This window comes from Netta rufina, assembly GCF_964035555.1.
Source record: "Netta rufina genome assembly, chromosome: Z".
Lineage (NCBI taxonomy): Eukaryota > Metazoa > Chordata > Aves > Anseriformes > Anatidae > Netta > Netta rufina.
The window spans coordinates 77473429-77487578 of NC_140126.1; the positions used below are offsets into that span (position 1 = coordinate 77473429).

A 14150-nucleotide genomic window follows, 5' to 3' on the forward strand; every position below is an offset into this window, starting at 1 on the left:
AATTTTACTCTTAGTTTATATATAACCTGTTGCAACCCAGACTAATGTATCTTAATTCCTGGGAAGAACGGAGCTTTCATTTCAGGTTATCAAAGTCACACTGAAAGAGCTCGCCACATGTTAATAATATAAATTAATAGCACTAATACATTCTAGTGCATTCTAAAATTTGCAGTTCTAAAATATGAAAAAAAATAGAAATTTTAAATGAAGAGAGGGTGACATCTTATCTTTTCCTGCAGATTTCCTCACCCAGCAGCTCTGTAGCTCTGTGGATGACAGCAAGCTGGGTGGTGCAGCTGATACGCTAAAGGGAAGGGATGGCATCCAGAGGGATCTTGACAGGCTTGGTAAGTGAGTGCATGTGAACCTCATGAAGATCAACAAGGCAAGTGCAAGGTCTTGGGTCGATCCAAACATGGATAGAGGCTGGGCAATGAGCAGACGGTGGTGAGACACTGGAACAGGTTACGTAAAGCAGCTGTGGATGCCCCATCACTGGAAATGTTCAAAATCAGGTTGGACATAGTTTTGAGCACTTCCATCTGAAACTGTACAGTCCCTGTCCTTCAGTCTTTCACAGCGAGGCTTCCTGCATGCTCTAGAACTAACAGTGAGCCAAGACCCAGCAAAGGTTGTTAGAAAATCAGTCTGATTAAAAACTTCATTTGATCTTGTACTTGGTCTGGCTGGGATGGAGTTCAGTTTACCCTCAGCAGCCTGGATGGTGCTGTGTTTTGGATGTGTTTCTAAAACATTGTTGATGTCACACCTGTCGATGAACAGTGTTTGCACAGCATCAAGGCTTTGTGCTGACTGTGGTCAACAGTCAACGGTCTTGTTAATTTCTCCCATCTTATCGCTATTCCTTCTGACATTATTTACACAGAGTAAAACCTAATTGACTAAACAATTGCTTTGTTTCTTCTACAGACTCTTCATTTTTAGTTTCTGAACACCCCAAAACTTTCTTTCAAATTAAATCTATACTTATTTTTTTCAAAATAGCTTTTTTTTTTTTTTTTCCCCCCAGACATACTCTAAAATATTATAAGTAAATTGTGCCCAAATCACTGTGACAAAACATATCTGTGTCAAAGGAAGAGATAAGCATAATTTGCATCACGTACTGTTAGACACTAGGGGAAACAAACAAACAAACAAACAAACAAAAACAAAAACACAGCATTCTAATGGAAATGATAACATGGTCGCAGAATATCCATCACTGTAGATTTTTATGCACAGGTTAAACAAACACATCAGCACAGTTAGGCTGTTCACACATTAGGGCAGGAAGACAACTTTTCAGGTTGTTACTCCTATTTCCTGTCTTTTTTTCACATCCAATGTACACAGAAGTAGATTTTTTAATATCTGAGGCAATTGAAAATCTGGGAAGCGAGGTTCAGTCTGTTCACCAAAACCACCTGCCTCACTGTTGGCCTCCTGTTACCTTCCCAAGATCGTTCTTTCATATTCTATTGCCTTCACCTCACATGGAATGCAGCAAGGATAAAATTTTCAAAGCAAATTCTATGTACATTATCCTGTAGGTACAGATAAACACACTACCTGACGCCACTATCCCCTGCACTCTTCTGAATTAACCTCCTGCAGGTTAATTATTATAAATTTATAATTATATTTATAAATATATTTATAATTATATATTAAATATAATTTATAATTATATTTATAAATATATTTATAATCATTATAAATTATATATATATTTATAATATATATATAATATATAATATAAATACAGCAAATTGTACAGCATCAGAGAGAAAGGAACCCAATTTACCAGTACCTTCAGATTCTCTGCAGAAAAGTCTGTCTGCTCAAAATAACATGAAATGTTCTTTGAAAGAGTGGCACAAAGAAAGGTTAATGAAAATGATTAATTGTCAAATGCAGGTAGGATTATCTCTAAAAAAAAAAAAAAAAAAAAAAAAAAACAAGCAATCTTTATAAAAATAACTAACTCTTTGCGAGGAGAACCACTTGAAAAGTCAGTGCATTGTAGTGGGAGGTAACAACTACAAAATACCCAACTTTTTTTTTTTTTTTTCTTAATGAAGCATATAGACTCTTCTCTTTTCCCAGCTATAACCAAGAAAAACATCAAACAAACAAACAAAAAACCTTAATTTTGACTGAAAAACACATTCGCTCTAACATAAAGTGATTGTGAAGTACAATTACAGCTTGATTGATCACAAATTTATGCTTTTGATTTCAATGTTAAACACCACTCCACATTATAGAAGTGCTAGAAGCAGTAAGGTTATATCTTAAAAACATTTTGGTAGTAAAGGCAATGACAAAATAAATTAAATTTCATCATTAGAAGCTAAGAGAAAAATGAAAGGAAGTACTTAATAAAAGAGGCAACTTTTTTGTTGTTATGTTTGACAGCACTGTACTGAACAGAATATAAAATGAGAAGAAGGAGAGTAATATGTGCATATTCCTAACTCATTTTTATGCTGCCAACATTTTAATAGGCTCTTCCCGTATCCTTTCCTCAGTGACTGATTAAGCCTCTGTGCTGAGGGAAACGAGTAAATAAAAAGCCAGAACTAATTTTTTCCTAATGTTTTTATAAGCATAGCAAAAAGCAGAAAACAGCTCCTCCCAATTCATCTGTGTTGGCTTATGCTGAAAAAAGTAATGTTTTATTTCTCATCACCTGTTTAGCTTTCACCTCAAGGTTTCTCTAATGGAAATCACTTCAGCAATTAGCACTAACCATCTCACTGTCAAGGTGGGTGTTACCTATTAGTAATAAATCACCTCTCTGGCAAGTCTGGGCTTTTCTGTGCTCCTGTTAATCCTAGACAATGGTGTTTTACCACATTATATCTGGTATCCAGAAAGTTTAGAAAGCAAGAGAAAAGGAAATTTGTTTCCCTCAAACCAAAGAACAAGAGCAAGCAAGAAAGCTGTATTGCCAGAAATGAAAGAAAAAAAGCAAAGTGAGTACTTCATAGGTAGCAGAAGCCTGTGAAGAAGCATATAAAGCTAAGTGGTATGGAGAATAATTTCAGTTAAAAAAAAAAATCTGAAGGGAAACCAGGATGCAGGTCAAAACCCAGGAGGTCTTCCCATAAAGAGAAAGACAAGTGTGTATCTTTGTGGGAAGGAAAAAAAAAAAGGAAAAACCTGCCCTAAAGAAAAACTGTGTGATCAACACGGAGTACCAAGAAAGCCAAAAAAATCAGGTTCCACGCACAAAGAGGAAAACCCATTGACAGAGGTCAAAGCTGTTCATTTTTTCCTTTGAAAAAGCTGGTGGAAGCTTAAAAAAATCATCTGCTTGGTTGAAATGAATGCCTCTGACTATTCAGACCTTACAGATAGTTTTCCTCTTCTCCCCTCCCCTCCTTTTTTTTTTTTTCTTTTTTTTTTCTTCCTGCTGTAGCCCTTGACTGCTACCACATGGAATATCTAACAAACTGAACCTTAGGAACTGAAGCATGGCCACATTGGGGTTATTGACCAAACACCTGGATCACAAGAGAGTGCATGAAATATTGAATAATCTATTCCCATCTTTACTCGAGGTATAATGAATCTTAGTACAGAAGTAGTAATGAATGCTGTTGCAACTAGTAGAAGCAGAGCTAGTTAGTCTCCCAGAGCATTGGAGTCATACCTGCAAAGTTGTAACCGCTGACCAGTAGTTTGCTCTAAGGCAACGTCTGTTTTCTGGTGGATGAAATAAATAAATTCTAAACAGAGTGAAAAGTGTACCTTCCCAGCACAAATATGATGGTTTGTCTTCTTTGGTTTTTAAAATAGACCATTGGCAGTCTCCTGTTGCTGAAGACAGGAAGTTTGACTTTCCACAGGATGCATATGCTGACTTCAAAACTGTTTGAATTTCATTTTTGCTAGATTCAGTGAAAGATTACTATTACCCAGACACAGGTGGGAGTCATCTAGCTCTCATGAATTTTGATCAAGAGTATGTCTGAGATAAAGCAAACATGACAGTGAAAAGTTTGAAATAGAATAAAATAACAAATACAAAACCAACAAAGCTACTACATACCACAAGACACAAAAATAAAAGCAGATTTTTTTTGCAGCACTACTAAAAAATGTTTACAACACTGGTTGGAAATATGTTTACCCACAAATAGATGCATATAGGTGCAGAGATTCATTTACCTGGGTATTTCATGAGACCCTAACTTCATCAATAGGATTCAGAAGGGGAGAAGTAATTGGGAGTAGAGATTGAGTATTTATCTAAAGTAATTGTGTGTGAGGATATGAACAGTGTAATACTGTCACACAGAAGATTAGTTACTGTTCTTTTTCAGCTACTGCTCATGTTACAAGCAAGTTAAGCAGTTCGTAGCATAGTGATGTGATAATGGTGTGCATTTGTTATGTCTTAAATCTAGATTTAAAGTACATCAATTTAAAACAGTAAATGTACACTATCGTAACGTACAAAATCAGATTGATTTCCTAGAAGTGTCATGTGAAAGACTTCAGAAAGCTAAAAAAAATGGAAAATTTATAATATTTCAAAAAAAAAAAAAGTTTTTTCTCAACTCTCATAAATGTAATACAAATACTTCCCCATGATGAAGGATCTCAAATAGGAAACTTTATTGTCTAAAAGCATTAAGCACCTGTTTCTCAACATTTTTTAAATGGGCAAATGACGTCTTATTTAATATCAGTCACTCCACACCTCCACACCCCTGAGAAAACTTTTTTTTTTTTTTTTGGAGAGATTTGTTTGCAAATAAAATGTTATTTATTTATTTATTTATTTATTTCCCCCCTAAAAACAGTTCAGGGATTTGGAATTCTGGAAAAGTCCTACAAGGCAAATGAGCAGATTAGATCAAATGTGACTTTAATTAAAAAAACAGTGCAGTTTATCACACAGTTCTGTGGCTTAACTGGAAGACTTCAGTCTATCGATTACAAGCATAGCAATGCATATTACACATTATACATGTATTACAAATTTAGGTGAAAGTATGACTTTAGCTGAGATAAATGTAAAAAAAAAAAAAAAGTAATATTTAAATTCATGTATTTGCTATTTGCTAAATCTTCTGATATTCCCCTTTTCAAAAATGGTGACTACTGAATTAAGTGTTGCCAAATGAATGTAACAAAGGAAAACGCAGGTGAATAACTCAGGTGAACAACTATGAAGAATTGCCAGCTATCATGACATGCCTTTCATTCTGGATTAGCAAAGCTCACATTTGCATCAAACTGAAAAGAAGTTTGTGACAATTTTTTCCTAAACTGATTTTACAAACTCTCCTCCAATACGTTGAGCAGATGAAGACTTAGCTCAGTGCTGGCAGGGTGCAAAACAGCCAGGCCCTTTGCCAACCTCACAACTGTAGAAGTTTGAGCAACTTGTGTATGTGTTTTGGGAAACGTTACACAAGCCATACGAGAAAGCAAAATATTACACACCACCAGATCACCAACTATCTTTGCTTCATAGATTTCAGAAAGGAAACGATTACATACCATCCTGTATCACAGAAACAAACTGTGAAAACCCAAATCAGAGCCCAAGAATTATAAACCCTGCTCTTTTTTTTTTTTTTTTTTTTTTTTTTTAAGGTTAAAAATACCATGCTAGTATTTTCAAGTGAGCAGTACATAAAACACAGTTTATCAATAACCTCTTATGACCTCGTCCATCAGTATGCTAGAAAAGTAAATCACTTATTTTATGAAGTTACCCTTTATAGCTATTTCATTTGTTCTCATTTTAACACCTTTACATGAAAATATATTTAAAAAAAAAATCTACCAATGCATATGAAGACTTACGGATTTAAACCTATTTACACTTTCATATATAAAATTATTTCTAATTATAAATAATAAGGCTCAACTCAACTCAAAAGCAGCATAACAGCATTCAGTAAGAGCAGCCTGAAAATGCTATGAAATCATGAAAGTTTTCTTTATGTTTTTGAAAACACATACCAGAAAAGACTGAATGTACTCTGCTACAGTGAATCTCCCAGCCTTTCCCTAGACGAAAAGAATATACACTAACCCTTTTTCTCACTCACATGACTCCTAGGAGTAGAAAAGTCAGATACTGAATTTGCCTGGAGATGCATCGGAAGAGCTGTATAAAGTGAAGACTGATTCCTCTGCTCTTGGAAAACCTGGCTACTGTTCTTTGCTATATGTGCATGTCCTGCAGTCAGAGAAATTTATCTTTGAGAGCCGCCACTCAGAATGTTTTTTTTTTTTTCACACAAGCATTGTAAACAGTAATAATAATAAGTAATAGGAAAATGAGTTACCCTCTGACATGAACTTTTTCTAAACATGAACACGTAAGTGTTAAAAGAAATTGTTTATACATGAGATATTCAAGCTATCAGAAAAAAGAGTTAGAACACCTTTACTTGTCATTATCAGAAGTTACTACATCACTTCCAAGACAAGCTAAAATGCTACAACAAAGTTGAATGATGTAATAATTACATTAAAAGTTAAGCTGTTTCATGATTTTGATTTGACAGAATACAAACAATTTCATTAAAACACAATTAGGAAGACGATAAATCTTGTGTCACAAGTCCTGCATGGCATATCTGGTAAAACATCAAAGTTCTTGTAATAAAAATGCCAGAAGACCACATGCTAAAAGTTACCTTACTTGATCTTTTCCAACTCTTCCTCATTAGCATTGTCTGAAAATAAAATAGAGTATTTTAATTACCTTTCCTCTGAAATACAGAAAAGGAGGCCAGCTGTCTCTCCAAAGGGACAATCCACATTTAACCACAATTACCACTGAAGCAGCAACACGTACACTCACTCCAGCGACAACTACACAAAACTAAAATAAATCCAGACATCTAGCAGCAGTGTTCACACCCATGTATACTTCTCTGGGTGGTGTGAATTTCTTATTTCTGGAGACAATGCATTATGTGAAAAATATTTATATATATATATATATTTAATTTATTTTTTTAAGAAAAAAAAAAAAAGAATTGGATAAGGAAAAAAAAAAGTAATTTGCCATTATTTATACTGAATTCAATTTTGCCTCATCCTTGAATGACTGTCTTATAAACATTAATGTACTCCAATTCTTCAGAACACTACTGTTTAGCTCACAGGCATAGCCACATAAAGATAAACCCTATGCCCTATATAAGGATTCTTGGACAACACGCATCTATTACAAAAATTTTAAGATTATCACTACTATTTAGTTTCATGGCATTAAAAATAGCTCTAGTTTTTCATAAGCACTCACATGGGCTAAAATTATATGTATGGTCAAGAAAAAAGTGCATACCTTCAATCTAAAAAAACCCAACAAAACAACAAATCACAGTAGCTGTGTCCTGCTACATAAGTGATCTGTAAAACCTTGGTACTGTTAAAACGTGCTGGAAAACAGTGTCGAGAGAAACAGACTTCTAATTGGTAAATAAAACGGGTCAGGATGGATAATTTATCTGTGGGCAATTTATCAGTGAACACAACTATTGCTTAAAGCAGTTCTGTGGAAATACAGAGAAATTAGTTTGTGCAATTTAACAACATTTTTCAGCTTGTGCTTACACTGGGCAAGAATAAATCAAAGGCCATTAATTTCTCTTTAAACTTTCTTTAGATCATGAAAAACAAGTACAATGCTTATTTTTTAGTTAACTATTGCAAAAATGTTTTGTTCTTCAGGCTGAAAAATTTTGAAATGCATGTGTTTTGCTCACTATGACATGAGTATTAAATGGAGGGGGGAGGGGGACAAAAACAAAACAAAACAAAACAAAACACGCCAGGATGAAATATGTTTTTTCCCTACTTTTAAAATATCCAGAATTTGGTTACAATAGATGCAGTTTGTTGGGAGGAGAAAAAAGCTGGTGAGGAAAACTGAAAACTGTTAAGTTGCTATGGTCAGATAGCTTAACAGCCCTGCCATTAAGTTAATGGTACCATAGCCTCGGTAAATATTCATAGATATTAAATTTGTTACAAAGCTGGAGAAAGCCACTTCACCCATTCTCTTGGGCAGAATGAGAGGGGCACGTGGAGAGCAAGCAGCTCGAGGCCCGTAGCGTTTCTTGTGTAACCACATTTCTGCATCCTGTCTGACCTACCTTTGTGCCTCTCTTCCTCCCACACATCTGCTTCCTGCTTCATCCCACACATCTGCGGACCAGGCTGTGAGCAGGGAGGATGATTCAGCCCAGTTATGTGAATCAGACACCTATGTGTCTGATCATTTCAGCTTTGCTAAGTTAGGTGTGTGCAGCAGCTAAAGAAATGTGACATACTTGCTGAGTGCACTGGCAATATCACCAGCTGTAGCAGGTTGAGATGAATCAATCAAAACCATTCTTAGCAGCCAATAAAACAAATATATAGTATGGGACAGGTTGTGGGTTGTGATGGATGGTCTACTCTACATGGAACTATGTGATACAAAAATACTCCATGCCTGACCCTCCTTCTGTCATTCTTTCTTCTATTATATGATAGTCCCTTTGGCAAAGTTAAAAAGACAAAAATAAGCTTACACTATAAGATTGACAGTTTTACACTGTAAGATTTAAGACAGTAAGCAAATTGAGGAAATTGACAGCATATTAAAATTGTCAATATTTTTATTGACAAAAAAGCAAAAAAGTCAAAAGCAAAAAAATCAAAATCAAAAACAAAACAAAACAGAACATCATTTAGGACATCATTTAGGATTGATTGTTTAAGGCAAAAAAAAAAAAAAAAAAAAAAAAAAAAAGATGCTGTAATTTGTAATTTAATTCTCACCAAAGAGCAATATCCAAGTAACACTCATATGCTTCCTTTTTTCCATTTTATGTTACTCAAGCCATTGGCAGCTGCCAAACAGTAGTGCTCAAGCTCTGCTGGCCCCAAGGCCACTGTTCTGATCAAGCCCCCAACTTTCTGATTCCCTGTAGCCAAGAGTTGTTTTTAAGCCCTAGGCTTATAAACAGAGAATACACAGCAGACGTGCAGCTCCAAGGAACTCACAAACACTGTGCAAGTTCTCCAGTGACAAAACCTGTGACGGCACTCTGCTAGAGAAAGCCAAAACATGCACCACGGCACCAATGGTTACAACACCAAGCACAGAATTTGCAGACATCTCATACACATTTTTAATTGGCATGCATGCAATATAAATGACACACGGGCATGCATAATGTACAGGTATTTAGAGGTAAATACTGTCAGAATTAAAGAAACAAAACAAGCTTTATTCAAGCATGTTGAAGAGAAAATCCAATTCTTTGTTAGTTCTGACTTTTTTAAAATCACATTCTTCAAAAGGAGAAATTAAGGAAAAGGTAGAAGAGACTGCATCATAAACATATTTTTACAAGTAGAGATAAAAGTATTTTTTGTAGAGCTCATAGATTTTAATGTATTTTTGTATATACATACTTTTTGTGTACTTTTTAATTTTAAGTCTTCTTCGTTTACACTAGTGAACTACACTGTCTGTTCTATCAAAGCAAAGTAATTCAAACAGCGATATTAATGTAAAGGACAAGTACTGTTAACAGCACAAAGCAAATGCAAATGAATTACTGGAACTAGTGCTACTGCAACTCAATTGTGTTAGTATTCATGAATACTAAAGACATTCTTACTTCTGTGGTGTATAAGAACAATTCAACCATTGATTTTGATTCACAATTTATGAATGTTCAAAAGTCAGAACAAATCTGACTTTTCCTTTCAACAATACTCATAAGAATAGACATCTATTCCGGTACATAATTTGAATGTTATTATATTATGAGATTAGTACTCGAAAAGTTACGATTTTTATGCTGTCAGAAAAAGCACTAGGTCACCGAAGGCAAAGATTTGCTAGAAATGTTAAATTGTTCAGCCGCCTGTACTCATAGACAATTGCAGGCTACTTCTGCATGTTTTTCCTGAGAAAACACAGTATGAAAACCAAACAATGTGTTCTTATTTATGAACATAGTAAACAAAGCCTGTTTTAAATTGAAACCATGTCTAATATTATTCTCCTGGAAGCACACAAACTGTAAACTCCTTAAGCATTGCTTATCACTGTATAACAGGATTTGGTGATAAATTCTTAGCTCTTCCAGTTAGTAATATAATTTTACATAGTTATATGCAAATGTTAATATTCTTAATAGTTATCTGAATCTAAAGATGAGTTTGTTTTGATCTTAGGGAATGGGACCTTTTAGCTATAAATTAGAAAGAAAATCTTATCTATCAGCACACTGAAAATTTGCATTTTGTCAGAATTTCTTCCAGAAAGAAGGAAGAAAATGCTCATCTGTGTACCATACCAAATTTCTCACATCTCTGCACATCTCAAGGCTTCATAAAGGATAGTTCCATCCAAAATATGATCAACTATTACTATTTCATAGTAACTGCTTCTTTTTAAAATGATTTGCAATAATACCTCCCCCTCACAGGCAGGAAGCAACACACAATAAGGCCCCCAATTTTCTGCCACTAGTCCACTGAAATTCCAACTGATATATCTTATCAACCAGCACAGGTGCTAACAGTGTCAATAGTTGTTACTTGCTATGACAGGACACTTCTTGTAATACATACCTACACTATTTTGGTATGCCAATAAAATGGTTTGCTATTAAGAGTTGTCCTCTATCTATACAAAAAAATGTATTGTCACAAGATTCAACCCTTATCTGCACATCAGTAAGACCTCCAAAGCACTCTCAGTAGCTCCAATTCAGGTAGCTAAATGATCTGCTTCGAAAGTCTAATCTGCAGCAAAAATTCCCAAACAATACGTCACTAACAGCAAGGACTGTTCAGAGGACTGATGTTTGAATTACGACTACAGGGCTGCCAAAATATAAGGTCAGACACAATGCTACTTCTATGCTATAGCAATGTGGGAAAGCGAATACATCCTCCATTAAAGCTATTCTTTTTCTTTCCCCAAAAATGGTCCTAAGGCACACTTATAATTTAAGAACATGGAACTTTAAGTACATGAAATATGTATAAGTGCTATCCGTTAATTTCGGACTTATTCAGCTTTGTAATTTAACCATTTTTCACCACTCATATAACTGTAAACTGTTCACACATTTTGTCATCAATTGAACAAATGAAACTTATTCAGAAGAAAATATACTTTTGAAATGTAGGTTATATAGGAATATCAAACCAACAAGATTTAAGAAAATTTGGAAGGACTTAGGAAAAAGTGGTTATAATGTGAAAACACACTTTCTCTGCAGCAGTCATTAAAACATATTTAAGGATCCTGACATGTTTCTATCTTTAAGTTTCAACAGGTACTATATAGAGATAACTAAATAGAGGGGAAGCAGTAATCATTCAAATGGAACACTATATAGATTGGGATTGTAGGACTTTCCTTAATTACTATTTTATACAGTACATGTTTCTATAGCAGAAAAGAATTAGCTTTGATCGTCTAGCACAGCATTTGAAAATTTATTGATCTCAACAAAGTTAAATTCAATAAAAATTATCCTCATTATTATACAAGACCTTTTAAAAACAGTCAAGGATGACAGTTCGAATGATATATTTTGCAATATATTTACTCCTCAGAGAGTAAATAAAATCTAATAAACAAATGTACAAGTACATGTGGTAAATGTGTAAAAGGTAATTGTGGCTTGACCTATTAAACCTATATTACATTTGTATGCATCAATTCAGTATTAAGCTTATTGGTCATCTTTCCTTTGCTGTGACATAAGTACTCTAATTTTACTGTAACTTTGTTAGGACTGCTGTGAGTTCCATATCTTGGCAAGACTGATTTCTAATAATAAATAGAAAACTCGAGATTAAGAATCAAGGCATTGTCAATCTTGAGCATTTTTAGAATAAAGTGCCAAAAAAACCCCACAGCTTAATAACAATAACAAAAAAAAAAGAGGTCACTTCAGATAAAGTAAAAGCATTAACTTACTAAATAGAAAGGTAACAATGAAATGCATAACAGCACAAAAACAGTTTTTCCTCTTATTACCATCAGTCAGTTGGACATGTGAAAAATTGCAGTCCAGCAAGTCTATGGCACATTCAGTTCCTAAATTCACTGAACAAATACCCATATGAAAGACATGTCACACTGTTGTGTCTTAATTTCACTTTTTTTAACAACGATATTCATAAGCTCTCTTTGTGAATATTATTGTGATAATATTCTTCCTTAAGACTGAAAGACACAGCAAGTATCCTATCTGTATGGTGAAAAAAGGAAACAAACTTCTACTGCCCACGTAATGGTTTCGCACACCAAAGCACATTTATTCTGTGCTTCACGATTTAAGATTACAGCATGATAATACCAAAATCACTTGAAATGACAGGGCTATTATCATCTGACTCAGAAATGCTGTTTTTACTCAAAGACATAAAAACAATGATGTAATCAAGTATGTTTTCAAGTCAAATGATGAACACTTTTATGTTGAAAATTTGCAAGGAACTGTTCTGAGTTGCCTGCACAAAGGTATAGCTTAAAGAAAGAATAATATAGTTAAAAAAATTAAATATAGTTTAAATAAACTTCCTGTACAATATTACTATTTTCCATTATTTTTGGTAATTTCTAACAGAATGTCATAAAGAAAATCAAGAGATGAGAAACTTGTTTTCAAAACTCTGCACCTTTGTTGTACCAATTACAAAATACCTAGCTCCAATTACTGAGTTACTAGGTTATTTAATTAGCACTAGGGAAAAAGTTGGAAAAAGAAGAGTATCACAACACAGCAATATTTGTCAGATATGTAACAGGATTATCTATCACACCAGTGTCTTGTAGCATTACAGAAATGTATATACTTTTACAAAAACTATAAAGTTGATCATATCCCTGTTTGCAATATGGCCACAGAATATGAATGAAAAATTTCATCAGATTAACACTTCTTTTCCCCTCTCTGAAGTGAAAGGAATTTAGATTATTTTACAACTTCTTTAGAAGATTTCATCTCTTGTATTACTACTGTAAATGTGCTATTACTACTTAAGTGAAAAAGCAACAGATGAAAAATTAAAAACAAAACACATCCAAACAGCAGATGATTTGTCACAACAGGATCTATCTACAAAACAGGAAAGAATTTTCACTAACTAAACAATTTACAAAACTAAGATTGATGAAGGAATTACAATAAACACGGAAAATCAGAAAAAAAAATCAATTTAAATCAATTAATAAAGTTGAAAAATATCACGTAATGATTCAACACTAAAAGCCAAAAAGTAGAAACACTACTTTTCCTTGAGTTTCTTTCTTTTCAGTGTAGATTAGCATTAAAAGATCTTATCTGGAGATGGCAGCACTAGGTCCAAAATTCTTCACCAATGTTTCATTGATATTCTTCTATATTAATCACCACTGTTCACCTGCAACTGGCTTTATTTGAAATTGCAGACTGTTTATGTTCTGTCTGGATCACTCACTACCATTTCAGTGAGAATCCAGCCCAGATGAAATATGCTCAACTATACCTGAAACACTGCTCAGCATTGTTCTAAGGCCTAGAAATATCAAATTAATCTCATGATATATCATTTATTCTTGTGCTTTAAGTCATTTAACCGTAAAGGGGTCACAAGAGTGATGACACTTATAAAAATATTTGCAATTACCGCTTCTCGCTGTTCTTCTCTAGGAGCCAACAGAACTGATAACAATATACTTCCCAGATCATGGTCTGGATAATGAGGATCCTTCAGACTCAAAGTAACATCTGTTTGCCTGCAAGAGAAAAACGTGTATTTGTTTTGATTGCAGGCTTTCAGATAATTACATTTCTGAACCATTACAATTACAGAAATCTGCATTTATATGAAACTACTTGAAAACGATGTCAAAAATTTAGCTTATTTATTTCTTTAAGTACTGCACTCTCATAAATAAATACTAAATGCTATTTCTCCACGTTAAGTACTTACACATGCTCAAGTAATTAAATCAACCAAAATGGTAATGGATTAAAAAAACAAATAAAATAAAGAAGAAAAATAAACATAAGCAGTAGGTGGTAATACTGTGGACAGAAATAAAATAAGAACAAGAGTAAAGTGGTTATAAAACTTATCTCTTTATAGATGCTGTAACA

At 33.9% G+C, this 14150-nt stretch overlaps 1 protein-coding gene across 1 annotated transcript in view; it reads right to left on the bottom strand.

Annotated features, from left to right (window-relative positions):
* The window catches only part of MCTP1 (multiple C2 and transmembrane domain containing 1), a gene marked incomplete at both ends in the record, with an annotated part of 279396 nt that overhangs the window by 141496 nt on the left and 123750 nt on the right, over nt 1-14150 (bottom strand). Inside the window, 2 exons of the mRNA XM_084304750.1 lie at nt 6675-6713; nt 13678-13786. Coding sequence (XP_084160876.1) covers nt 6675-6713; nt 13678-13786 — 148 coding nt within the window. The remainder of the gene's footprint in view (nt 1-6674; nt 6714-13677; nt 13787-14150) is intronic.